Genomic DNA, 26,211 nt, shown 5'->3' on the forward strand with positions numbered 1-26,211 from the left:
GGGTCTGGACCCTAAAATGATGTCTGAGATCTCAAAATAGGGCCTGGGACCCTAAAATGGAGCCTGGGACCCCAAAATATTGTCTGGGACCCTAAAATGGAGTCTGGGACCCCAAAATAGGGTCTGGGACCCTAAAATGGTGTCTGGGACCCTAAAATGGAGCCTGGGACCCCAAAATATGTCTGGGACCCCAAAATGGAGCCTGGGACCCCAAAATAGGGTCTGGGACCCTAAAATGGTGTCTGTGACCCTAAAATGGAGCCTGGGACCCCAAAATAGGGTCTGGGACCCTAAAATGGTCAAAGTGCTCCACAGTGATGCTCAGGACCCAAAATTGGTGCCCAAGCCGGTTCTTATGACCCCAAAAATGATTCTTGGGATCCCTAAACATCCCCAAAAATGATTGTGGCCAAAAATGGCCCAAAGTTGGTGCCTGGGAGCCCAGAATGATGGTCAGGACCCCAAAATGGTGCCCAGGTCAGTTCTCCTGGCCCTAAAATTGTCAAGTTCATGTCTGGGACCCCAAAAAGAGCGTTCAGCTCCCAAAATGGTGTCGGGATTGGTTTTTGTGATCCCAAAATTGTCAAATTGGCGCCTGGGACCCCAAAACTTCCGCACAAAGGTGCCCAGGACCCAAAAATGGTGCTTGGGCCCCCCCAGAATCGCACCTGTGTCCCCCAAACTGGCCCTGATTGTCACCAGAGCCACCTCGGTGTCCCCAATTCCCCCCCCCCCCCCCGCGGGATTGGGGCCTTCGTGACCCCCCGCTGCCACTTGGGGCACAGCGCCGGGACCCCCCCAAAGGGGTTGAGGGTCCCCCCCAGAGGATTGGGGACCCCCAAGGGTTGGGGACCCCTCCTGCAGCCCCTTGCATTGGGGGGGAACCCCCTCGAGGGGCTGCAGGTTGCTCTGTGGGGGTGGGGACCCCCCCCAAGGGGTTGGGGACCCCCACAAAGGGGTTGGAGATCCCCAAAAGGATTGGGGACCCCCAATGGGACAGGAGATCCCCTCCCCCATGGGATTGGGGACCCCCTGAAAGGGTTGAGGACCCCCCCCATGGGATTGGGGCCCCCCCCGGGTCCCCGGTGTTTGCCCCCCCCCCGCCCCGCAGCGGTTGAACGAGGGGGGCCCAGCCCTGGGTGGGATCCCCAGATCCCCCCCGGATCCCCACAGATCCCCCGGGCTGGGCCCTCAGGGCGGCCGGGCCCCCCCGCAAGGTGCCAGAGACCCCTAAACCAGTCCCGTCCCATCCCAGTCCATCCCAGTTCCTCCCAATCCATCCCAGTCCCTCCCAGTCCCTCCCAGTTCATCCCATTCCCAGTCCCATCCCAGTTCCTCCCAATCCATCCCAGTTCCTCCCAGTCCCTCCCAATCCCTCCCAGTCCCTCCCAGTCGCATCCTATTCCCACTCATCCCGTCCCATCCCACTCCCAGTCCCTCCCAGTCCCATCCCAGTCCATCCCAATCCCATTCCAATCCCATCCCAGTCCATCCTATTCCCACTCATCCCATCCCAATCCATTCCCATCCCATCCCATCCCATCCCATCCCAGTCCCTCCCAGTCCCTCCCAGTCCCATCCCAATCCCATCCCAATCCATCCCAATCCATCCCCAGTCCATCCCAGTCCCTCCCAGTCCATCCCAGTTCCCCTCTCTGGCACCTCGCCCCCCCCCCCCCCCCCCGGCCGCCCCCCCGTCCCCGGGGCGCCCCCTGGCGGCGGCTGCGAAGGGCCTGACCCGAGTCTTCTCTCCCCAGACTGTGTCCGCGTGGGCTGTCACCCCAGTAAGTGCCACCCCCGCCCCGGGACACCCCCGGGACACCCCCGGGACACCCCCAAAACCCAAAACCCCCTGGGATATCCAGCTCCCAAAACCCCCCATGAAACACCTCTAAAAATGCCCCAAATGCCCCCCAAAACTGCCCCAAACAACCCCAAAACTGCCCCCAAAACCCCCGGGGAACACCCTGGGGACACCCCCGGGACACCCGCAAACCCCCCCAACCTCCCTGGGATACCTGGCACCCAAACCCCCCCCATGAACACCCCCAAAACTGCCCCAAACACCCCCAAAACCCCCCAAAAAAACCCTGGGGGACAGCGGTGTCCCTGGTGTCCCTGGTGCCACCAGTGTCCCCGGTGTCCCCCAATGTTCCTGGTGTCCCCACAATGTCACCGGTTGTCCCCAGTGTCCCCAATGTCCCCGGTGTCCCTGATGCCCCCAGTATCCTGGTGTCCCGGTTGTCCCCAATGTCCCCGTTGTCCCCAGTGTTCCCAGTGTCCCTGGGTGTCACCGCTGTCCCTGACGTCCCTGATGTCCCCGGTGTCCCAGTATCCCCAATGTCCCCAATGTCTCCAATGTCCACCGGTTGTCCCCAATGTCCCTGGTGTCCCCAGTGTCCCGGCTGTCCCCGGTGTCACCGCTGTCCCGTATCCCTGGTGTCCCTGGTGTCCCCACTGTCCCCAGTGTCCCTGGTGTCCCGCTGTGCCCGCTGTCCCCCAATGTCCCCAATGCCACCGGTTGTCCCAATGTCCCCGGTGTCCCCCGGTGTCACCTCTGTCCCGCTGCCCCCAGGCAAGGGCCCCGAGACGCTGTTCGCGGGGCAGCGGCTGGATGACAACGAGTGGCACTCGGTGCGGGTGGCCCGGCGCGGGCGCAGCCTCCAGCCTCGCCGTGGACAACGTCACCGTCGAAGGTGACACCGCGGGGACGGGGCGGGGGCACCTCGGCCTGGGCTCCTGGGGACACCGGGGGTGCTCAGACCCGTGGGGACGTGGTCAGTGGGGCTGCAGGAACGTGGGATGGGATGGAGGTCCACGGGGACGTGAAAGTCCATGGGGACATGGATGAAGGTCCATGGGGACACTGGGGCTTGGGGACATGGTGACCAGGTCCATGGGGACAGGGATGAAGATCCATGGGGACATGAAAGTCCATGGGGACAGGGATGAAGGTCCAGGGGACAGGGATCCATGGGGACAGGGATGAAGGTCCATGAGAACCAGAATGAAGGTCCATGGGAATATTGGGGCTTGGGGACATGGAAACCACAGGGACAGAGATGAAGGTCCATGAGAACGTGGATGAAGGTTCCTGGGGACATTGGTGCTTGAGGACATGGTGACCAGGGACATGGGGACAGGGATGAAGGTCCATGAGAACATGGATGAAGGTCCATGGGGGACAGGGATGAAGGTCCATGAGAACATGGATGAAGGTCCATGGGGACAGGGATGAAAGTGCATGAAAACCAGAATCAAGATCCATGGGGACAGGGATGAAGGTCCATGGGACAGGGATGAAGGTCCATGAAAACCAGAATGAAGATCCATGGGACAGGGATGAGGGTCCAATGGGACAGGGATCCATGAGAACATGGATGAAGGTCCATGGGGACATCAAACCATGGGGACAGGGATGAAGGTCCATGAGAACATGGGTGAAGGTCCGTGAGGAGAGGGGTGAAGGTCCGTGATGAGAGGGAATGAAGGCCCATGGGGGCATGGAACCATGAGGACAGGGATGAAGGTCCATGGGACAGGAATCCATGGGGGACATGAATGAAGGTCATTTGAGACAGGGATCCATGGGGATAGGGATGAAGGTCCATGGGGACAGGGATGAAGGTCCATGAAAACCAGAATGAAGATCCATGGGACAGGGATGAAGGTCCATGGGACAGGAATCATGAGAACATGGATGAAGGTCCATGAGAACATGGATGAAGGTCCATGGAGACATCAAACCATGGGGACAGGGATGAAGGTCCATAGGGACAGGGATGAAGATCCATGAGAACATGGATGGAGGTCCATGGGGACATGGGGCATGGGGATGAGGTGACCAGCCCTGTGAGGACACCACCCACAGCCTGTAGGTCCATGAGACCAACAGACCCATGGCGTGGTGGCAGCCACCAGCCCTCATGCTCCCGGTGCCACCCCCGTGTCCCCCACACCCCCAGGACAGCTGTCGGGCTCCCACACCCGCCTGGAGTTCCACAACATCGAGACCGGCATTCGTCACCGAGCGCCGCTTCCTGGCCGTGGTCCCGTCCAACTTCCTGGGCCACCTGAGCGGGCTGGTCTTCAACGGGCTGCCCTACCTGGACCTGTTGCCGCGACGGCGACATCAGCTCCTGCGAGCTCAACGCGCGCTTCGGCCGCCCGCGCCATCGTGGCCGACCCGGTGGCCTTCGGCGGCCGCGGCTCCTACGTGGCGCTGGCCACGCTCCAGGCCTTCTCCTCCTTCCACCTCTTCTTCCAGTTCAAGACCACGGCGCCCGATGGCCTCATCCTCTTCAACGGCGGCAGCGGCTCTGACTTCCTGGTGGTCGAGCTGGTCAAGGGGTGAGGGGACACCGAGGGACGCTGGGGGACACTGGGGGGACGTCCTGGGGAGCTCAGAGAGCTTGGGGATGTTCACAGTCCTGGTGGGGACCTTGGGGACAGCACAGCCCTGCTGGGGACCTTGGGGACCTTGGGGACATCACAGTCCTGGTGGGGATTCTCAGGGACCTTTGGGACATCACAGTCCTGCTGGGGATCTCAGGGACCTTGGGGACATCACAGTCCTGGTGGGGATCTTGGGGGACACCATGGCCCTGCTGGGGAGCTCAGGAACCTTCCCCGATTTTGGGGACACCTATGGGGTCTTTGGGGGTCTCAGGGAGCTCAGAAAAACACCTGGGACCTTCTGAGGGTCCTGAGGACTTTGGGGACCTCCTGAGGACCTTGGGGACCTCCAGGGGATGTCCAGAGACCACCTGGGATATGTGGGAGGTCCTGGGGACCTTGGGGACCTCCTGGGGGACCTCCTGGATGCTCTGGGGACGCCAGGGGGGCCTTGGGACCCCATAACCCCCTGGGGACCTTCTGAACCTTTTCGGATCTTGTGACCCCCTCACCCCTCAGGAACCACTCCCCACCCACCCTTAGGCTCCACCCCCATGTCACAAGCTCCTCCTCCTGGCTCAGGCCACGCCCATAATGACCACACCCAACTGTGGCCACACCCCCACCATTGTTATTGGGGGATTGGGGGGGGGGTGTCCCTTTGCCCCTTCCCCAGGTGAGAGGCCACGCCCAACGAGGCCACGCCCAAAAGAGGCCCCGCCCCCTTTTCGCAGGTACATCCACTACGTGTTTCGACCTGGGCGAGGGCCCCTCGCTCATGAAGGGCAACTCGGAGCAGCCGGCTGCACGACGGGCGCTGGCACGAGGTGGCCGTGGCACGCGAGGGGGGGACCCTGCACGCGGCTGCGCGTGGACGGGAGACCCGTGACCCAGCACGGGCAGGGCGCCCGCGGGCTGCAGCTCAAGGGTGAGACACGGGGAACACCTGGGAACAGGTGGGGACACACCTGGGGACAGCTGGGGACAGCTGGGATAACCTGGGGGACACCTAAGGGAGGGTACAGGTGTGTGGGTACCCGTGACCCAGCACGGGCAGGGCGCCCACAGGCTGCAGCTCAAGGGTGAGACACGGGGAACACCTGGGGACAGGTGGGGACACACCTGGGGACAGCTGGGAGAGGATACAGTGTGTGGGTGTGGCTGTGTGGGTACCCCGTGACCCAGCACGGGGGCAGGGCGCCCGCGGGCTGCAGCTCAAGGGTGAGACCTTGGGGACACCTGGGGACACACCTGGGGGACACCTGGGGACACACCTGGGGACACCTTGTGAGCATAACAGGTGTGGGGGGTACCCATGGAGGGCATGGACAGGTGCCCCCTGACCCAGCACAGGAAGGGGGGACTTGTGGTCTCCAGCCCCAGGGTGACACCTGGGGGCACACCTGGGGGCACACCTGGGGCACCTGGGATCACCTGGGGCACACCTTGGGGGCACACCTGGGACATCTGGGATCACCTGGGGCACACCTGGATGACACCTGGGTGACACCTGAGGGAGGGCAGAGGTGCGGGGATGGTCCCGGTGTGGATGGGAGGGGTCCCCCCACAGCAGAGTGTCCCCTCACCCCCTGAGTGCCCCCCAGGTGTGTCCCAGGTGTCCCCCAGGCGCACCTGGACACCAGGTGGGGGGTGAAGACAATGAGATACGGAGGGGGGGGGCTCTCCCATGGGTGACCCCCCAGGCCGGGGGGGCTCTCCCGAGGTGCACAGAGCCCTCGGCGCCCCCCAGGTGACCCCCCGTGCCCCCCCCCCCCCCAGGTGAGCTGTACGTCGGGGGGGTCAGCCCGGGGCTCCTGGGGCGCCTCCCGCGCCTCGTGGCCTCCCGGGGGGGCTTCCGGGGCTGCCTGGCCTCGCTGGACCTCAACGGGCGCCTGCCCGACCTGCTGGGGGACGCCCTGAGACGCGTGGGGGACGTGAGGAGGGGCTGCGACGGTGAGAAATGGGGGGCACTGGGGGGTCTGGGGGGGTCTGGGGGCTGCAAAGTGCGGGGAATGTGAGGAGGGGCTGCGACGGTGAGAAATGGGGGGCACTGGGGGTCTGGGGGGGTCTGGGGGCTGCAAAAATGTGGGGGGCGTGAGGAGGGGCTGCGACGGTGAGAAATGGGGAGGGGGGCAAAGGGGGGACACAGGGCTGGGGGGTCTGGGGGCTGCAAAGTGCGGGGGACGTGAGGAGGGGCTGCGACGCTGAGAAATGGGGGGCGCTGGGGGGTCTGGGGGGTCTGGGGGCTTCAAAGTAGGGGAGATGTGAGGGGAGGGTTGGACAGTGAGAAATGGGGGGCACTGGGGGGGTCTGGGGGCTTTGGATGTGGGGGATGTGTAGGGGGGGGCTGGGGTGGTGAGAAATGGGGAGGGGCACAAGGGTTGAGGGGTCTGGGGGCTTTGGGACATGGGGGGTGTGAGGGGGGGCTGGGACAATGAGAGTTGGGGGGCACCGGGGGGTTAAGGGGCAGAGGGGTCTGAGGGTGTCTGGGACATTTTTTTGGGGGTGTTCGGGACTTTTTCCACAGGATTTGGGGAGGGGGGGCGCACAGGTGGGCAGGGGGCTCGGGGTGGGGGGGGCACAACGAGCTGCCCATGGGGGATTTGAGGAACAGGGGGGGCACACAAAGACAGAGGGTGGGAAGGGGATTTAGCACCACGAAAACCCCATCGAGAGCCCCTCTAGGGGTTTTGGGGGAGCCTGGGGCGGGGGTCCCCACAAGCCCGGGGGGTCCCCACGAGCCCGGTGCCCCCCAGGCCCCAGCACGACGTGCGCCGAGGACTCGTGTGCCACGGGGGCGTCTGCCTGCAGCAGTGGGACGGCTTTCACCTGCGACTGCAGCATGACGGCCTTCGGGGGGGCCGGCTGTGCCGAGCGTGAGTGGGGGGCTCTGAGGGGGTTGGGGGAGTTTTTGGGGGGCTTGGGGGAGTGGTTGTGCCGAGCGTGAGTGGGGGGGCTCTGAGGGGTTTGGGGAGTTTTGGGGGGCTTGGGGGGCTTGGGGGGAGTGGCTGTGCCGAGCGTGAGTGGGGGGCTCTGAGGGCTTTGGGGAGTTTTGGGGGGCTTGGGGGAGTGGCTGTGCCGAGCGTGAGTGGGGGGCTCTGAGGGGGTTTGGGGAGTTTTGGGGGGCTTGGGAAGCTTGGGGAGTGGCTGTGCCAAGCGTGAGTGGGGGGCTCTGAGGGGTTTGGGGAGTTTTGGGGGCTTGGGGGAGTGGCTGTGCCGAGCGTGAGTGGGGGGCTCTGAGGGGTTTGGGGAGTTTTGGGGGCTTGGGGGAGTGGCTGTGCCGAGCGTGAGTGGGGGCCAGGGGGGATTTGGGAGTTTTGGGGGGCTTGGGGGACGTGGGGGAGTGGCTGTGCCAAGCGTGAGTGGGGGGCTCTGAGGGGTTTGGGGAGTTTTGGGGGCTTGGGAGGCTTGGGGGAGTGGCTGTGCCGAGCGTGAGTGGGGGGCTCTGAGGGCTTTGGGGGGCTCGGGGGGCTTGGGGGGCTTGGGAGGGTTTGGGAGGATCGTGGGAGTGGCTGTGCCAAGTTTGAGTGGGGGGCCAGGGAGGATTTGAGGGTTTTGGGGGGCTCAGAGGAACTTGGGGAGTGGCTGTGCCGAGCGTGAGTGGGGGGCTTGGGGGGGGGCCTCCGGGCTTGGGAGGGTTTGGGGGGCTTGGAGGAACTTGGGGGGATCAGGAGAGTGGCTGTGCCAAGTTTTGAGTGGGGGGTTCTGGGGAGTTTGAGGGTATTTGGGGGTCTTGGAGGAACTTGGGGGGGATCAGGGCAGCGGCTGTGCCGAGCGTGAGTGGGGGGCTCTGAGGGGTTTGGGGAGTTTTGGGGGCTTGGGGGGCTTGGGGGAGTGGCTGTGCCGAGCGTGAGTGGGGGCCAGGGAGGATTTGGGGGTTTGGGGGGCTCAGGGAGGCTTGGAGGGATCAGGGGAGTGGCTGTGCCAAGTTTGAGTGGGGGGCTCTGGGGGTCTTGGGGGGCTCGGGGAGCCTGAGGGTTCAGAGAAGTTTTGGGGGGCTCAAAGGGGCAACTGTGCCCAATTTGAGTGGGGGGCACGAGGTGATTTGGGGGGCTCAGGGGGCTCAGGAAGGCTCGAGGGGCTCAGAGGGTGGCTGTGCCCAGTTTGAGTGGGGGGCTCAGGGGGATTTTGGGGGCCACAGAGGGAAATTTGGGGGCACAGGGAGATTTGGGGCAGCTGTGCCCAGTCTGAGTGGGGGGCACGAGGTGAATTGGGGGCGCAGAGTGGCACGGGTGGCTCAGGGGACACACAAGGAGCTCAGGGGTCCCAGGGTGGGTGGGGGACACCCCACACCGGGGGGACCCCAGGACCCCCCAGGAGCGAGCAGGGGGCCACAGGTGGCCCTTGTCCCTTCCGCTGTGTGACCCTGGCACGGGCCGTGGTGTCCCCAAACGGGACAAGTGTCCCTCGCTGAGGTGCTCCGTCCCTTCCTTGGTGGCCCCATGGCGGCCCTTAAGGAGGGCAGGTGGCACCGCGGGTGTCGCCTGTGCCACACCTGTGCCACCTGTGCCTGGCACGAGGGCTCCGTGTCCCCCCAGGGCTGTCGCACGAGGGACACGAGGGACACGAGGGACACGAGGGACACACGTGTCCCTGCCCCGGGGTGGCTCTGTCCCCTATCGAGGGACAGGTGACAGCACGTGCCACAACCTGTGTCCCTCACGGTGGGGGGGTCAGGACCCCCCATGCCCCCCCCATGTCCGGGTGTCCCCCCGTGTCCCCCCCATGTCCCAATGTCCCCCTTTGTCCCCTGTCCCCCCATGTGCCCCCATATCCAATTTCCCCCATGTCCAGGTGTCCCCCATATCCCCCCCATGTCCAGGTGTCCCCCTTTGTCCCCTGTCCCCCGAGTCCCCCTCATCCAGGTGAGTCCCGGCAGCTCCACCCTCTGCCCCACACCTGCCTGGGGCTCCCGGGGGGCTTTGGGGCCGCTCCGTGGGGCCGGACCCGATCCCGGTGTCCCCGTGGGGCTGTGGGGACACGGACGCGGGTGGGGGTGACACCGCCGTGGGTCGCTGTTGGACTCGCTGCCCTCCTGTGGGGCACGGGCACAGCTCCGTGCGGGGCTCTGGGTGTCGCGGGGGGGCTCCGTGGGTGCCCCCCGACCCCCGATTGTCCCCGATTGTCCCCACGGGTGGCTCCGTGGGTCCGGCGACCCCTCCGCGGCTCCTGGGGGGTCTCTATGGGGCTCCCCACAGTTGGGGGGGGGGGTGGGGGTCGCTCCGTGGGTTCCCCCTCGTGGGTCGCGCGTGGCCCCTCCCCCCCGGCCCCTCCCCCCGCCCCTCCCCCGCCCCCGCCCCTCCCGCTGCAGCAGCCGCCGCCGCCGCCGCCCCACGGCCGCCCGCGCCCACCGCCCCACAGCGGCCCCAGCGGAGCCCCCCCGGGCCCCACCGGCGCCCCCCGGCCCCACACCGGGCCCACCGAGAGCCTCCGGCCCCACCGCGCCGCCGCCGCCGCCCAGGCCAGACCCCCCCCCCCCGGCATCGGCACAGCCCCCGCTTCATCCTCATCCTCATCCTCATCCTCATCCTCATCCCATCCATCCTCATCCTCATCCTCATCCTCATCCCTCCATCCTCACCCGCAGCCCCGCCCCACATCTCCCATTTATCCCCCCCATAAATCGCCCCATATCCTCCCCCCCCCCCCCCCCCCCAATCCGCTCCGTCTCCCCCCCGATCCCTCATCCGCCCCCCTCCCCCCCCACCTCCATTTCCCGGCCCCACATCGCCCCCACCCCCGATCCCGCATCCCGCCCCCCACCCCCACATTTCCCACCCCCCCACACGCATCGCTCCTGCCCCACATCCCCCCCCCCCCCCCCCCACATTTCCCACCCCCACATCCCGCATCCCCCCCCACCCTCCCCACATTTCCCACCCCCACCCCCGAGCCCCCCCCCCCCCCCCCCCCCGGACCATGCTCGACCCCCTCTGAGCCCCCCCCGCGCCCCCCCGCCCTGGCCCCCCCCGCCCCGGGGCCCCCCCGCGCCCCCCCCCCGCATGCGCTGAGCCCCGGGGGGGGGATCAGAGCCCCCCGCGGGGGGGGCGCTCGGGACCCCCCGGCCCCGCAGCCCAGGGGGGGTCGGGACCCCCCGGGGCCCTTTGGGGGCGCCGCCGCTTTTTTAGGGGAGGGGGGAGCCGCTCCCCCCCCCTCCCCCACCCCCAGCCCCATTTTGGGGCCTTTTGGGCCCCCCCAGCTCTGATTTAGGGGGAGATTCAGGCGATCCCCCCCCCCAGCCCCATTTTTAGGGGGAATTCGTGCCCCCCCCGGCCTCATTTTAAGGGGTTCAGCCCCCTCCCCCCCCCCAGCCCCTCTTGGGGTGATTGGGCCCCCCCGGTTCTATTTTAGGGGATTTGCCTCCCCAGACCCATTTAAGGGGGGGTTTTGCCCCCTCCCCCGCCGCTATTTTGGGGGGCTTTGGGGTTCTCAGGGCCTCCCCCAGCCCCATTTTCGGGGTGATCCGGGCCCCCCCACCCCCCCCCCAGCCCCGTGGGTGGATTTTGGGCTCGTTGAGCTCCACGCGTGGGGGGGGAGATTCGGGGACCCCCCCCCCGGCCCTTTTGGGGTGACCCAGGGCCCCGGTTTGGGGGGGATTTGGGGTTTCCCCAACTTCACGTTGGGTTGAACTGGGACTGCGCCCCCCTCCCCATTTTGAGCTGATTTTGAAGCCCCCCCCCCATTGCAATTTTGGGCTCTCCATTCCCCCCAGCCCCATTTCGGGGTTCAGCACCCCCCTAGACCCTCTTTTGGGGTACAACCCCCCCCTCAAACCCCATTTTTAGGGTTCAAACCTCCCCCGGGGCCTCATTTTGGGGCACAAACCCTCCCCTCACCGCCTCCCCTCCATTTTGGGGTTCAGCCCTTCCCAGACCCCCCTTTTGGGGTTCTCAATCCCCCCACCCCCCCTTTTGGGGGCTCCCCCTCTCCCTTCTCCCCCCCATTTGGGGTCTCACCCTCCTCCCTGCCCCCTTTTGGGGTCGCCCCCCTCCCTTCTCCCCCAGCCCCACATTTTGGGGTCCCCCCCCCCCGTTCTCACCCCCCTCTTTAACTGGGGGCTCCCCCCTCTCCTTCTCCCACCCCCCAATTCGGGAGCCCCCCCCCCATTTTGGGGTTCAATCCCCCCTAGACCCCATTTGGGGGCTCTATGACCCTCTCCCTTCACCCCCCTCCCCATTTTGGGGGTCTCCCTCTCTTCTTTCACTTCCTCCCCATTTTGGGGGTCTCCCCTTCCCCCCCCCTCCACCTCCACCCCCTCATTTGGGAACCGCCCCCTTCATTTGGGGGCTCCCCCTCCTCATTTGGGGGACTCCCCCATCCCCTCCTCCATCCATTTCGGGGGTCCCCTTTCCCTCCCCGCCCTCGCCCCCCCAATTTGGGGTTCCCTTCTATTTTAACCTCCCCATTTTGGGGGCTCCCCACTCTCCTTCCACCCCCCAAATTTGGGGGCTCCTTTCTCTTTTAACCCCCCCCCAATTTGGGGGTTTTCCCCTTTTTTTTCACCCCCCCCAAATTCAGGGGCTGCCCCCTCTTCCTCCTTCCCCCAGTTTGGGGGTTCCTCTCTCCTTTCCCCTCCCACTTTGGGGGTTCCCCCCTCTCCCCCTCCACTCCCCAAATTTGGGGTTTCCCTCTCTCCTTTCACCCCCAAATTCGGGGGTTCCTCTCTCTTTTCACCCCCCCCAATTTGGGGTTTTTTCTCTCTTTCACCCCCCCCCCCAATTTGGGGGTTCTCCCCTCCCCTTCTGCCCCCCCAAATTTGGGGGCTTTCCCCTCTTTTTTCCCCCCACCGATTTGTGGTTTTTCACTCTTTTCCCCCCCAAATTTGGGGGGCTCACCCCTTTTTGTCCACCCCCCCCCCCAATTTGGGGTTCTTCTCTCTTTTCCCCCCCAATTCGGGGGTTCCCCTCTCTCCTCCCCCCCCCTCAAATTCGGGGGTTCCCCCTCCTCTCTCCCCCCTCCCCTCCATCTCCATCCGGGGGCTCCTCCCCCCATTTGGGGTCCCCCTCGCTGGGGTCCCCCCGGCGCTGCCGGATGGGGGGGGGTCGCTGAGGGGCCGATGGGGGGCCGGGGGGGCCCCGGGGCGCTGGGGGTGCTGGCGCTGGGGGCGCTGGGGGTGCTGGGGGTGCTGGGGGTGCTGGTGCCCCCCGCCCGCCCCGCCCGCGTCTCCTCCAGCCTCTCGACCACGCACCACGTGCACCACTTCCACGGGCGGCACGGCACGGCGCCCATCGCCATCAACCGCGCGCCCTTCCTCACCCGCGGCCACCACGGTGAGCCCTCCTCATCCTCACCATCACTGTCATCATCCTCACCTTCCTTATCATCATCCTCACCTTCCTTATCATCATCCTTACCTTCCTTATCATCATCATTGTCATCATCATCATCATCATCCTCCCCATCGCCATCAACCGCGCGCCCTTCCTCACCCGCGGCCACCACGGTGAGCCCTCCTCATCCTCATCCTCATTGTCATCATCCTCACCTTCCTTATCATCATCATCGTCATCATCATCATCATCATCCTCCCCATCGCCATCAACCACGCGCCCTTCCTCACCCGTGGCCACCACGGTGAGCCCTCCTCATCCTCATCCTCATTGTCATCATCCTCACCTTCCTTATCATCATCATCGTCATCATCATCATCATCATCATCATCCTCCCCATGGCCATCAACCGCGCGCCCTTCCTCACCCGCGGCCACCACGGTGAGCCCTCCTCATCTTCATCCTCATTGTCATCATCCTCACCTTCCTTATCATCATCATTACCTTCCTTATCATCATCATCATCATCATCATCATCATCCTCACCTTCCTTATCATCATAATCCTCATCATCATCATCCTTATCATCAACCTCCTTATCCTCATCCTCCCCCTTGCCATCAACCGTTTGCCCTTCATCACCTGTGGCCACCACGGTGAGCCCTCCTCATCCTCATCCTTGTCATCATCATCCTCACCTTCCTTATCATCCTTATCATCCTTATCATTATCATCCTCTCCATGGCCATCAACCGTGCGCCCTTCCTCACCCACGGCCACCACGGTGAGCCTTCATCATCCTCATCTTCATCCTCCTCATCCTCACCTTCCTTATCATCATCATTACCTTCCTTATCATCATCGTCATCATCATCATCCTCCTTTTCCTCATCCTCCCCATGGCCATCAACCGCGCGCCCTTCCTCACCCACAGCCACCATGGTGAGCCCTCATCATCCTCACCATCATCATTACCTTCCTCATCATCCTTATCATCGCTATCATTATCCTTATCGTCATCCTCCTCATCCTCCCCATCGCCATCAACCGCACGCCCTTCCTCACCTGTGGCCACCATGGTGAGCCTTCATCATCCCCATCACCATCCTCACCATCATCCTCACCTTCCTTATCATCCTCAACATCCCCATCCTCATCCTCCTCATCCTCACCTTCCTCATCATCCTCATCCTCATCCTTTTTACCCTCCCCATTGCCACCAACCACGTGCGCCATGGTGAGCCTTCATCATCACCCACATCATCCTCCTCATCCTCCTCATCATCCTTATCTTCATCCTCATCCCACTCACCATCATCCTCCTCATCCTCCCCATCCTCCCCATCGCCCTTCCTCACCCATGGGCACCACAATGAGCCTTCATCACCATCAACACCATCACCTTCATCCTCCTCCTCCTCCCCATGTCCATCCATTGGCCCTTCCTCACCCACAGCCAGCTCAGTGAGCCTTCATCACCCTCCTCATCAACCTTCCCCTTCCTCATCCTCACAGGGACCCCAAAACCATCATCATCATCATCATCATCATCATCAGCCTCAGCCTCACACTCCCTCAACCTCCTCTTCACCACAACAGGGACACAGATGGCCTTCCTCCCCCTCTTCCTCCTCCTCCTCCTTCACCTCCTTCTCCTCCTCCCCCTCCTTCCTCTTCCTCCTCCTCCTTCTCACTGCCTTGGGAAGGTGGGACAGCCTTCATCCTCCTCCTCCTCCTCCTCTTCCTCCTTCTCCTCCTCCTGTTTCTCACCCTCCTCCTCCTCCCCAGCTGCTCGCGGGTACTTCAGCCTGGCCTTCCTCCCCCTCCTCCTCCTCCCCTGTCACCGCCTCTTCCTCCTTCTCCTCCTTCTCCTCCTCCTCACTGCCTTGGGAACCTGAAGCAGCCTTCCTCCCCCTCTTCCTCCCCCTCTTCCTCTTCTTTTTCCTCTTCTTCCTCCTCCTCACGCCAGACCCGGGTCGGGTTTGGGGGGACCCTGTGGGGTCATGCAGGGTTTTGGGGTGTTTTGGGTGTTTTTGGGGTGTTTTTTGGTGTTTTGTGATGGTTTTGGGGGGCATTCAGGTGGTTTTGGAGTGGTTTGGGGTGTGTTTGGGTTTTTTGGGTGTATTTGGGTGTTTTGTGGTGGTTTTGGGGTGTTTGGGTGGTTTTGAGGTGATTTGTGATGGTTTTAGGAGTGTTTGGCGTTTTTTGGGGTGTGTTTGGCATCTTTGGGGTGTGTTTGGTGGTTTTTGGGGTGTGTTTGGCTGTTTTGGGATTTTTGAGGTGTTTTTGGCTATTTTGGATGTGTTTGTGCACCCTGAGCCCTCGTGCAAGGCCATTTGGGGGGGGGAAGGGTGACAAGAGGGACCCCCACACATTGGGGGGGGGTCCTGCTGGTCCCACAGCCCCTCCCCCAAATTCAGATGTCCCCCCAGCTCTCAGACCCCTCCCCATTCCTCAGAATCCCCTTGGGATGTCACGGACCCCCCCCCCCCCAAATTCAGAATTCCCCATAAACCCTGAGGTCCCCCCCCACCAAATATCCCAGTTCACCCCCAAACTCCGGGGTCCCTCCCGGAGTCCCCAAATTCCAGGGGGTCCCCCTGCACTCAGCGACCCCCAAATCCCGCAACCCCCTGATCTCCCCCTCAGATCTGGCTCCCCTTTTCTTGCCCCCCTGACCCCCCATTTTTTTTCTCTCTCCCCCCCCCGCAGCGGGCACCACGTACATTTTCGGCAAGGGGGGGGCCCTGATCACCTACACGTGGCCCCCCAATGACCGGCCCAGCACCCGCGCTGACCGCCTGGCCCTGGGCTTCAGCACCCGGCAGCGCGACGCGGTGCTGCTGCGCGTGGAGAGCGCGGCCGGCCTCGGCGACTTCCTGCAGCTCCACATTGTAAGGGACGGTCAGAAATTGGGGTACGGGGGTGCTGGGGGGGCTGGGAGGGGCTGCAGGTACAGAGGGGTTTAGGGGTCTGGGGGTTTAGGGGGTCTGGGAGTGTTCCTGTACATGGAGAGCACGGCTGGGCTCGGTGACCTCGTGCAGCTCCACGTTGTAAGGGAGGGCAAAAAATTGGGGTACGGGGGTGCTGGGGGGGGCTGGGAGAGGCTGCAGGTACAGGGGGGGTTTAGGGGTCTGGGGGTTTTAGGGGATCTGGGAGTGTTCCTGCGCGTGGAGAGCGCGGCCGGCCTCGGCGACTTCCTGCAGCTCCACATTGTAAGGGAGGGCAAAAAATTGGGGTACGGGGGTGCTGGGGGGGGCTGGGAGGGGCTGCAGGTACAGGGGGGGTTTAGGGGTCTGGGGGTTTAGGGGGTCTGGGAGTGTTCCTGCGCATGGAGAGCACGGTCGGGCTCGGTGACCTCGTGCAGCTCCACGTTGTAAGGGACGGTCAGAAATTGGGGTACGGGGGAGCTGGGGGGGCTGGGGATCTCCAGAAGATCTCCAGGGGTTCCTGGACTTGGTGATTTCCTGCAGTTCTGCGTCATAAATTAGGGGTTGGGGGGTTTCATGGGGGTCCTGGGGGGGCTTTTTTTTGGGGGACTCCTGGTCAAGGTTGGGTTTGGTGACTTCCCTCAGCTCCACAGCATCAGAGGGGACAAAATTGGGGTGCAGGGGGGGTTAATGGGGGTCCTGGGGGGCTTCCTGCTAAAGGCTGGATTTGGTGACATCCTGAAGGAAATAATTGGGGTCTGGGGGTCCCGAGGGGGTTTGGGAGCAGCTCTATGGGTTCTTGTAAAAAGCCAAATTTGGCGATTTTTTTTGCCTCATAAGAGCAGCCAAAATTGGGGTGCAGCGTGTTTAATGGGGGGCTCCAGGGCTTCCTGCTAAAGGCTGGATTTGGTGACATCCTGAAGCTCTGCAGGATGGGAAAAAAATTTGGGGTCTGGTGGTCCTGAGGAGGTTTGGGGGTCTGGGGAGGGTGGGGCTCTGTGGGTTCCTCTTAAAAGTCAAATTTGGCAATTTATTGCATTGCAACGGGGGCCAAAATTGGGGTGCAGGGGGAATTGGGGGAGGTGGGACCGGCACCCACCGGTGCCCCCTGTGCCCACCCTGCAGGTTCAGGGGGCCGTGGGGGTCCTGTTCAACGTGGGCACCGAGGACATTGCGCTGGAGGAGCGGGGGGCGGCCGTCAGCGATGGGCGCTTCCACGTCGTCCGCTTCACGCGCAGCGGCGGCAACGCCACGCTCCAGGTGGACGGCGGCCCCCTGCACGAGCGCTACCCGCCAGGTACCCCCCGCCGCGCCCCGGGCACCCCCAGGGCCCCTAGAGACACCCCCAGGGATGGCCCAGCCATTCCCCAGGGCTCCTACAGACGCTACAGGTGTTCCCCAGGTACCCCCAGGGCTCCTACAGACGCTACAGGTGTTACCCAGGTACCCCCAGGTACCCCTCAGGTACCCCCAGGGCTCCTACAGACGCTACAGGTGTTCCCCAGGTACCCCCAGGGCTCCTACAGACGCTACAGGTGTTACCCAGGTACCCCCAGGTACCCCTCAGGTACCCCCAGGGCTCCTACAGACGCTACAGGTGTTCCCAGGTGTTTCTCAGGGCTCCTACAGACCCTACAGGTACCTCCCGGGTACCCCCAGGTACTCCCAGGTCTGTTACTGACACTACAGGTGTTCCCCAGGGCTTCTACAAACCCTACAGGTGTTCCCCAGGTGTTCCCCAGGGCTCCTACAGATTCTACAGGTATCCCCCAGGTACCCCCAGGTACCCCCTAGGTACCCCCAAGTCTCTTAGAGAACCACAGGTATCTCCCCAGGTACACCCCAGGTACCCCCCAGGGCTCTTACAGACCCCACAGGTACCCCCCAGGTACCCCCAGGTCTGTTACAGACCCTACAGGTGTTCCCCAGGTGTTCCCAGGTCTCTTACAGACTGCCCCAGGTACCCCCCAGGTACCCCCCAGGTCTCTTACCCCACAGGTACCCACAGGTACCCCCAGGTACCCCCAGGTACCACTCAGGGCTCCCCCAGACACCCAAGGGTCACCCCAGGTGCTTGGGGACACCCCTGTGGCACCTTGACACACTACAGGGACACCCCAAGGCACCTCAGGGTGCTCAGGGACACCCCTGGGACACCCCTATGGCACCTGTAGGGACCCCAGGGCACCCCCAGAGCCCCCCCAAGCCCCCCATGGCACCTTCGGACACCCCGGGGTCACCCCAGGTGCTTGGGGACACCCCAGGGCCCCCCCTAACGAGGGCACTAATGAGGCAGCGCTAACGAGGGGTCCCACGGCCACACCCCCCCGCCCCTTCCCCGCTAATGCCCCCCTAAAGGCCACATAAACCCCCCCAGGGCCACCCCCACTCCGGTGACACCACGGCCAGGGCTGGGGACATCAGCAGGGGCGTCATGGCCGTGGGGACACCGATGGTCACACCGTGGTCACGGCGTGGTGGCACCACCAGTGACATCTGTGGTGGCACTAAAGGTGGCATGGTGGTTTTGCCACCGTCCCACCATGGTCGTAGTGGTGGTGACACCGATGGTGACACTGATGGTCACACCGTGCTCACGGCGTGGTGGCACCACCGGTGACATCTGTGGTGGCACTAAAGGTGGCATGGTGATTGTGCCACCATCCCACCATGGTGGCACTGGTGGTGACACTGATGGTGACACTGTGGCCACACCAGCGTGATGCCAATGGTGACACGCATGGGTCACACCCTGATGGCGCTGACAGTGACACCATTGTCCCGCCATGGTGACGTTCATGGTGACACCATGATCCCATCATGGTTGACACTGATGGTGACACCAGGGATGAGGCCACGGTCACAGCGTGGTGACAATGTGGGCACACCGGGCTGCCATAAATGGTGCCACTGGTGATGCCGATGGTGACAACAGTGGCAAGACCACAGTCCCTCCATGATGACACTGATGGTGACACCATTGGTGCCAGTAATGATGGTCCCACCATGGTGACATTGATGGTGACACCAATGGTGCCAATAATGATGAGACCGTGGTCCCACCATGGTGACACTGATGGTGACACCAATGGCAAAGCCACAATCCCACCGTGGTGACACCAAAAGTGCCACTAACAATGAGACCACGGTCCCATCTTGGTGACATTGATGGTGACACCAAAAGTGCCACTAACTGGTCACTAACTGATGACACCATGGTGCCATCCTGGTGACACCAACAATGCCATTGAGACCACGGTCCCATCTTGGTGGCACTAATGATGCCATTGAGACCACAGACTCATCATGGTGACATTGATGATGACACCAACGATGCTACTAATAATGACACCACGGTCCCATCATGGTGACACCAGCAATGCCACTGAGACCACGGTCCCATCTTGGTGACACCAAAAGTGCCACTAACAATGAGATCACGGTGCCATCATGCCGACATCGATGGTGACACCAACGATGCCGCTGACAGTGACACCGCGGTCCCATCTTGGTGACACCAACGACGCCGCTGACGCCACGGTCCCACCGCAGCGCTGCCACCACCAATGCCGCAGCGCCACCATCCAGTGACACGGTGACACGGCCGTGCCACCGCCGCCGATGCCCCCGCCGGTGCCACCCCGTGCCGGTGTCCCCGTGCCCTGCCCCGTGTCCCCGTAACGCTCTTCTCCTCCCTCCGAAGGCAGCGGGGACAGCGAGCGGCTGGCGCTGGCGCGGCAGCGCATCCCCTTCCGCCTGGGGCGGGTGGTCGATGAGTGGCTGCTCGACAAAGGTAACGGCAGCGAGCGCCCCCCACACCTGGGCACCCCCCACACCTGGGCACCGCCCCCCACACACCTGGGCGCTCCCCACACCTGGGCACACCCGCTTGTGGCCGGCACCCAGAGATTTTTTTTGGGGTCCCAGGTGTCTGGAAGCCGCTGATTTTTGGGGAGTGTCTGGGATGCCCCCAACACCTGGAGGCTCCCACACCTGGGCACCGCCACACCTGGGAATTCAGGTGTGTGGGACCCACCTGTTTGGGGTCCCAGGTGTTCGGGGATCCCGGCATTTGGGACCCCGATATTTGGGGGTCGCAGCACCTGGGCCCCACAGGTGTCCAGGAGCCACAGGTCCCAGAGGACCCCGTTGTCCAGGGACCCCTCCCAGGTGTCCGGGGATGGAGCCCAGGTGTTGGGGGAGGGGCCAGCCCCTACCCCGCCCCCTCATTACCTGGTTAAAGGGATGCTAACGCACCTAACGGCCCCCCTAAACCGCGCTGAGCCCAGAGCCCCCCTAAAGCCGCATAAACCCGCTAAACCCCCTAACCCGCACCTGCCCCGCACTGCCCGGGGCCGGGGCTGCGCGCCAGGTGTGCGCAGGACAGGTGTGCACAGGACAGGTGTGCACCACGGCTGGGGCGTGCGCCAGGTGTGCACAGGACTGGTGTGCGTCAGGTGTGCACAGGACAGGCGTGCACAGGACAGGTGTGCACCGCGGCTGGGGTGTGCACCAGGTGTGCATCAGGTGTGCACCAGGTGTCTGCCAGGTGATCACCAGGTGTACGCCAGGTGTGTGCCATGGCTGGGATGTGCACCATGTGTGCACCAGGGCCAGGTGTGCACAAGGACAGGTGTGCACCAGGTGCGCACTAAGTCTAAGCCATGGCACCAGGTGTGCACAGGACAGGTGTGCACCAAGGCTGGGGTGTGTGCCAGGTGTGCACCAGGGCCAGGTGTGCACCAGGACCAGCTGTGCACAAGGACAGGTGCGCACCAGGTGTGCACCAGGTGTGCAGCAAGGCCAGGTGTGTGTGAGGAAGGCGCACAGGTGTGTCCAGGTGTGCACAGGAGCCGCCCCAGCCTCGCACGCCCCGGCCCCGCCCCGCAGGGCCCCTGCCCCTCCCCCCCCGCCCCAAATGACCCAAAATTGGCCGAATTGAGCCCGAGCGGAGCCGGGGGCCGGGGGGGGCGTTGGGGTCCCTTTAACTGCGCGGGGGGGAGGGGGGTGGGGGTGGGAGGGGGGGCGGGGGGGCGGGGGGCGGGGCAGCTCCTCGTGCCAGGCACACCCAGGTGTGCCCAGGTGTGTGGGCGGGGGGCAGCGGGGGGTGGGTGTGGCACGGTGAGGCAGGTGGGGCAGTGTGCGGGCGTGCCAGGTGTGGGGGTGTGCCAGGTGTGGGGATAAGACTGTGCCAGGTGTGGGGGTAAGGCCATGCCAGGTGTGCCAGGTGTGGGGTGAGGCCATGCCAGGTGTGCCAGGTGTGGGGATAAGGCCGTGCCAGGTGTGCAGCTGCCCTGTCCATCCATGGGACAGTGTCAGAGTGACAGTGTCAGGATGAGCCAGGTGAGCCGGTACCAGGTGTGCCAGGTGTGCAAGCCCCCCCTCTCCATTCATGGGGGGGTGTGTGAGTGTGGGGTGACAGTGTCAGGGTGATGGCGTTGAGGTCACAGTGATGGGGTGACAATGTCAGGGTAGCACAGGTAACACAGGTGAGCCAGGTGTGCCAGTACCAGGTGTGCGAGTACCCCCTCTGCCCCTCAGGCCAGCAGCTGACCATCTTCAACAGCTGGGGGGATGTGTGTGGGGATGAGGTGACATTGTTGGGGTAGCACAGGTGGCACAGGTGACACAGGTGTGCCAATACCAGGTGTGCCAGGTGTGCAGGCCCCCCCTCTCCTCCCCAGGCCGGCAGCTGACCATCTTCAACAGCCAGGGGGATGTGCACTAGTGAGGTGACACTGCTGGGGTTACAATGTCGGGGTAGCACAGGTAGCACAGGTGACACAGGTGTGCCAATACCAGGTGTGCCAGGTGTGCGAGCCCCCGCTCTCCCCCCCGGGCCGGCAGCTGCCCCTCTCCACCAGCCAGGGGCATGTGTGTGAGTGAGGTGACGTTTCTGGGGTAGCGCAGGTGGCACAGGTGGCACAGGTGAGCCGGTACCAGGCGTGCCAGGTGTGCGAGCCGCCGCTCTCCCCCCCAGGCCGGCAGCTGACCATCTTCAACAGCCAGGCGCGCGTGCGGGTGGGGGGCCGGGACCGCGGCCGCCCCTTCCAGGGGCAGCTCTCGGGGCTCTACTACAACGGGCTGAAGCTGCTGGCGCTGGCGGCCGAGGGACACCCCCGCGTGCGGCTCGAGGGGGACCTGCGGCTCGTGGGGGACCCCCCGCCGCCCCCCGCGCCCCCCGGCGCCACCCCCGCGCCCCCCGACATGGCCACCACCATCATGGAGACCACCACCACCATGGCCACGACCACCACCCGCCGCGGGCGCTCGCCCACCCTGCGCGACACCGTCGCCCAGGTAAATGGGGAGGGGGGGGGAAATGGGGGTCTGGGGTCTGGATATGGGGGGTAGGGGGGGTTTAGGGGATGGGGCGCACCGGGAGAGGTAAATGGGGAATGGGGAATTTGGGGGGGGGTAGGGATTGAGGGAGGGTCCTACCAAGGATGGGGGGACGGGGGGTAAAAGGGGGTCTGGGGTCTTGGGGGGTAGTACGGGGGGTTTAGGGGAGGGGGGGCACCGGGACAGGTAAATGGGGAATGGGGAATTGGGGAGGGGTAGGGATTGAGGGAGGGTCCTACCAAGGATGGGGGATGAGGGGTAAAAGGGGGGAGGGTCTGCAGGGAATTTGGGGGAGGATTGGGGGGTTCCCAAGGGCTGGATAGGGGAGGAGGGGTGCTGGGGGGGGGGGGGGCAGGTATGGGGGGCTGGATCCCGCACACCTGGGTGCGCTCAGGTGACCCCTGACACCCCTCCCTGTATCCTGGGGGTCTCTGGGGGGGTTCGGGGGTCCCCAGGCCGGCACTGACCCCCCCAATGTCCCCCCCCAGAACACGGACGATCTCCTGGTGGCCTCGGCCGAGTGTCCGAGCGATGACGAGGACCTGGAGGAGTGTGAGCCGGGCACAGGTGGGTGCTGCTCCGGGGCCCCGGGCACGCGCGTGTGGCACGGCCTGGCACGCGCGTGTGGCACGGCCGCAGAGCCCGGGGCTCTTCCCCAAATCCCCCAGCGGAGGTGTGCACACGCACAGGTGTGGGGAGTGCACACGCACAGGTGTGGGGGAGTGCACACGCACAGGTGTGGGGGAGTGCACATGTACAGGTGTAGGGGGATGCAGGTGTTGCACACGCGTGTGAGCAAGGAACGTGCCGGGCTGCTCACGGCAAGGGGACACGCGGGTACGGGAGCTGCTCACACACCTGGACAGGTGTGCACACACAGACACAGACACACCTGCACAGGTGTGCACACAGCTGAACTGTTCACACACACCTGGACAGGTGCACACACACCTGAACTGTTCACACACACCTATATAGGTGTGCACATACACACACACATCTGCACATGTGTGCACACACACCTGAGCTCACACACACACCTGAGCTCACACACACCTGAACTCACGCCTGCCCCACAAACTCAGCCGCCCCGCACACCCAGGTGCCCCTCTTGCACACCCAGGTGCCCCCCCTTGCACACGCCCTCCCACCTGTGGCCCCGCCCCTCACCTGCACAGGTGTTCCCGCCCATTCTGAGCACACACCTGAGCTCAGGGGCTGTGCAAGCCCCACCCCCACCCCCTGCTTCCCCTGACGGACACTCGGACATTTGGACATTCGGACATTTGGACATTCGGACAGACAGGGAGGACGCCCCGGTCTGGGGTCACCCCGTGTGACACCTGCACTGTCACACCTGTGCTGTCACACCTGTGCTGCCACCAGGACCTTGGTGAGGACCCATCCCCAGTGTCACACGGTGACACCCCCTGGACACCCCCAGGTGTCACCTGGACACTGGAGACCCCCCCCGGACACCTGGCACCCACAGGTGTCACCTGGACACCTGGGTGTGTCCTGCCCTAGCACCCACAGGTGTCACCTGGACACCTGGATGTCCCCCGCAGGTGTCCCCAGGACACTCCAATCCCCCAAAACCCCACTTGTGGAAGAGGGGTGGCAGCAGTCAGGGGAAAGGGGAGAGGAGCAGGGGACGGACAGATGGACATGGACGGACAATGGACAGACAGTGGATGGACAGTGGATGGACAATTGAGCATGGATGGATGATGGACAGTGGTCCATGGGTGGATGGACACACGGATGGATTTTGGGATGGATGGATGGACAGACACACGGATGGGTGGATCCATGGAGAGCTGGACAGGTGGATGGACAGATGGACACATGGACAGGTGGATGGGTTGAAGGATGGATGGATGGACACAAGGATGGACGGATGGATGGATGGACGGATGGATGGATGGATGGATGGATGATGATGGATGGATGGATGGATGGATGGATGGATGGACATGGATGGATGGATGGATGGACATGGATGGATGGATGGATGGATGGATGGACATGGATGGATGGATGATGGATGGATGGATGGATGGATGGATGGATGGATGGATGGATGGATGGATTCAAGGCTGGCAGGATGGACACAGGGATGGCCGGATGGCCATCCTGTAGGGCATGGGCCTGGGACAGATGGATGGATGAATGAACAGATGGATGGACAGATGGACAGATGGATGGATTCAAGGATGGATTCAAGGATCCATGGATGGATTTAGGGATCGACAGATGGTTCATGGATGGATGGATGGACAGATGGACGGATGGATGGATGGATTCAAGGATGCATGGATGGATGGATGGATGGATTCAAAGATGGATTCTAGGATCCATGAATGGATTTAGGGATGGACGGATGGTTCATGGACGGATGGATGGACAGATGGATGGGCATGGATGGATGGATGGACAGATGGTTCATGGATGGATGGACAGAGGGATGGATGGATTCAAGATGGATTTAGGGATGGACAGATGGTTCATGGATGGATGGACGGATGGATGGACAGATGGATCCAAGGCTGGTGGCCAGTGGCCGGTGGCTGATGGCCGGGGGCCGGTGGCCAGTGGTGGCCGGCGGTGGCCGGGGCCGGCCGGGGCCGGGCGCTGGCGCCGCAGGGGTGGCCGCGGCACCTTCTCACCGAGTGTCTCTTCTCTTCTTTTCTTTTTGTTCTTTTTTTCTCTTTTTTCTCTTTCTCTCGTTTTTTGTGTGCTTTCCCTTCCTTCCTGCAATTTCTTTTTCCTCCACGCTAAAATCACCCGGCCCCATCCCGCGATGTAAGTTGACGGCAGCGCCGCGGTTTGCTCTTAAAAAAAAAAAAACAAAAAAACCGAGAAAAAAAAAAAAAAAAAAAAAAAAAAAAGAAGTAGAGGAGGAATTAGCTAAAAAAATGCAAAAAAAAAAAAAAAAAAGAAAGAAAGAAAGAAATAAGTAACCTTAGAGCGGAGCTGGCGCGGAGGCGGCCGGAGGCGGCGGGGGGGGGGTCGGGGGGCGCAGCGGGGCGCGGCGCCGGGGGCTGACGGGGGTCCCCCCGTCCCGTTTCTGTCTCCGCAGGCGGGGAGCTGGTGCTGCCGGCGTCCCCGGGCCCCCCCGCGCCCCCCGCCGCCCCCCGCGCCCCCCCGGGCTGCGGCCCCGACTGCGACGAGCCCTCGGGCTTCGCCTCGGGGGAGGCGGCGGACCCCGAGCCCGAGCCCGGCCACGCTCCCGGCCCCGAGCAGCCGCCGGCCGACGACGAGGACTTCGCGGGGCTGGGGGGCGGGGGGAGCCCCGAGGCCGCCGCCCCCCCGGCGGCCACGGCCGCGCCGCGCGGCGCCGGGACCGAGCCCACGGTGGCGGGAGCGGCTCCGCCCGGGCTGGTGCCGGCGGGCGAGCGGCACCCGCGGGAGGGCGGCGCGGGCGGCGGGGGGCGGCGCGGGGGGGGTTCGGCTCCTCCCGTGACCCGGCGCCCCCCCGTGCCCCCCACAGCCGCGCCCGGAGCGGTGGAGGTGGTGCGGGAGGCGGGCGGCACCACCGGCATGGTGGTGGGCATCGTGGCGGCCGCCGCGCTCTGCATCCTCATCCTCCTCTACGCCATGTACAAGTACCGCAACCGCGACGAGGGCTCCTACCAGGTGGACCAGAGCCGCCACTACATCGGGGCCGCCCCCGCCGCGCCCGGGGGGGGCCCGGGAGGGGCTCCCGGGGCCGCGTCCCCGACCCCGCCCGCCGGGACCCCCAAGGAGAAAGCGGCGGCCGCGCCCCCCAAGGCGCCGGGCAAAGCGCGGCGCAACAAGGACAAGGAGTATTACGTGTGAGGGGGGGGTCTCCACGCGTGTCCCCCCGACCCCCCCCCGGTCCCCGCCGCCATTCCCGGGGGGTCTCATCTGCCCGACCCCCCCGACCCCGCCCGCCGCAGCGGGGGCGCCTCTGTGGTCTCTCTGTGTGTGTGTCCCCCCCCTCGACCCCGCCGCGGGAACCGGGGGGGCGGCGCGCGTTGGGGGGGGGCGTGGGGGGCGCGCGGGACCCCCCCCCGCGTGGGGCGTGGGACCCCCCCCCCTCAAACCGCTCCCCTTCCCAACCTCGGATCGGTTTTTTACCGCCCCCCCCTCGCCCCGTTCCCTCTTCTCCGGGTATTTCTTTGGGTTTATTTTTTAATTTCGAGAGCCCCGATTGGCGTCGGGACCCTCCCATCCCCCCGGGGTCCTGCCGGGATCCCCCCAAAAGCCGCCCCGAATCCCTCCGAGCCCCCCCGGGCCGCCACCCCGCC

The 26,211-nt window shown here is 64.2% G+C and overlaps 1 protein-coding gene across 1 annotated transcript; it reads left to right on the plus strand.

Annotated features, from left to right (window-relative positions):
- Window positions 1–446: 446 nt before the first annotated feature.
- On the plus strand, window positions 447–26,130 carry LOC131570003 (neurexin-2-like). The gene is given in 23 exon segments (XM_058822334.1): window positions 447–452; window positions 1,112–1,217; window positions 1,647–1,784; window positions 2,576–2,667; window positions 2,669–2,696; window positions 3,966–4,021; window positions 4,023–4,115; window positions 4,117–4,164; window positions 4,166–4,350; window positions 5,130–5,145; window positions 5,147–5,197; window positions 5,199–5,258; window positions 5,260–5,323; window positions 6,175–6,348; window positions 7,152–7,187; window positions 7,190–7,218; window positions 7,220–7,271; window positions 15,378–15,559; window positions 16,721–16,892; window positions 19,299–19,388; window positions 21,576–21,895; window positions 22,426–22,504; window positions 25,020–26,130. Coding segments are annotated over 23 exon segments (2,817 nt in total). The 3' UTR covers window positions 25,760–26,130.
- The last annotated feature ends 81 nt before the right edge of the window (window positions 26,131–26,211 follow it).

The sequence above is a fragment of the Ammospiza caudacuta genome, chromosome 32 (genome assembly GCF_027887145.1).
Source record: "Ammospiza caudacuta isolate bAmmCau1 chromosome 32, bAmmCau1.pri, whole genome shotgun sequence".
Taxonomy (NCBI): Eukaryota; Metazoa; Chordata; class Aves; order Passeriformes; family Passerellidae; genus Ammospiza; species Ammospiza caudacuta.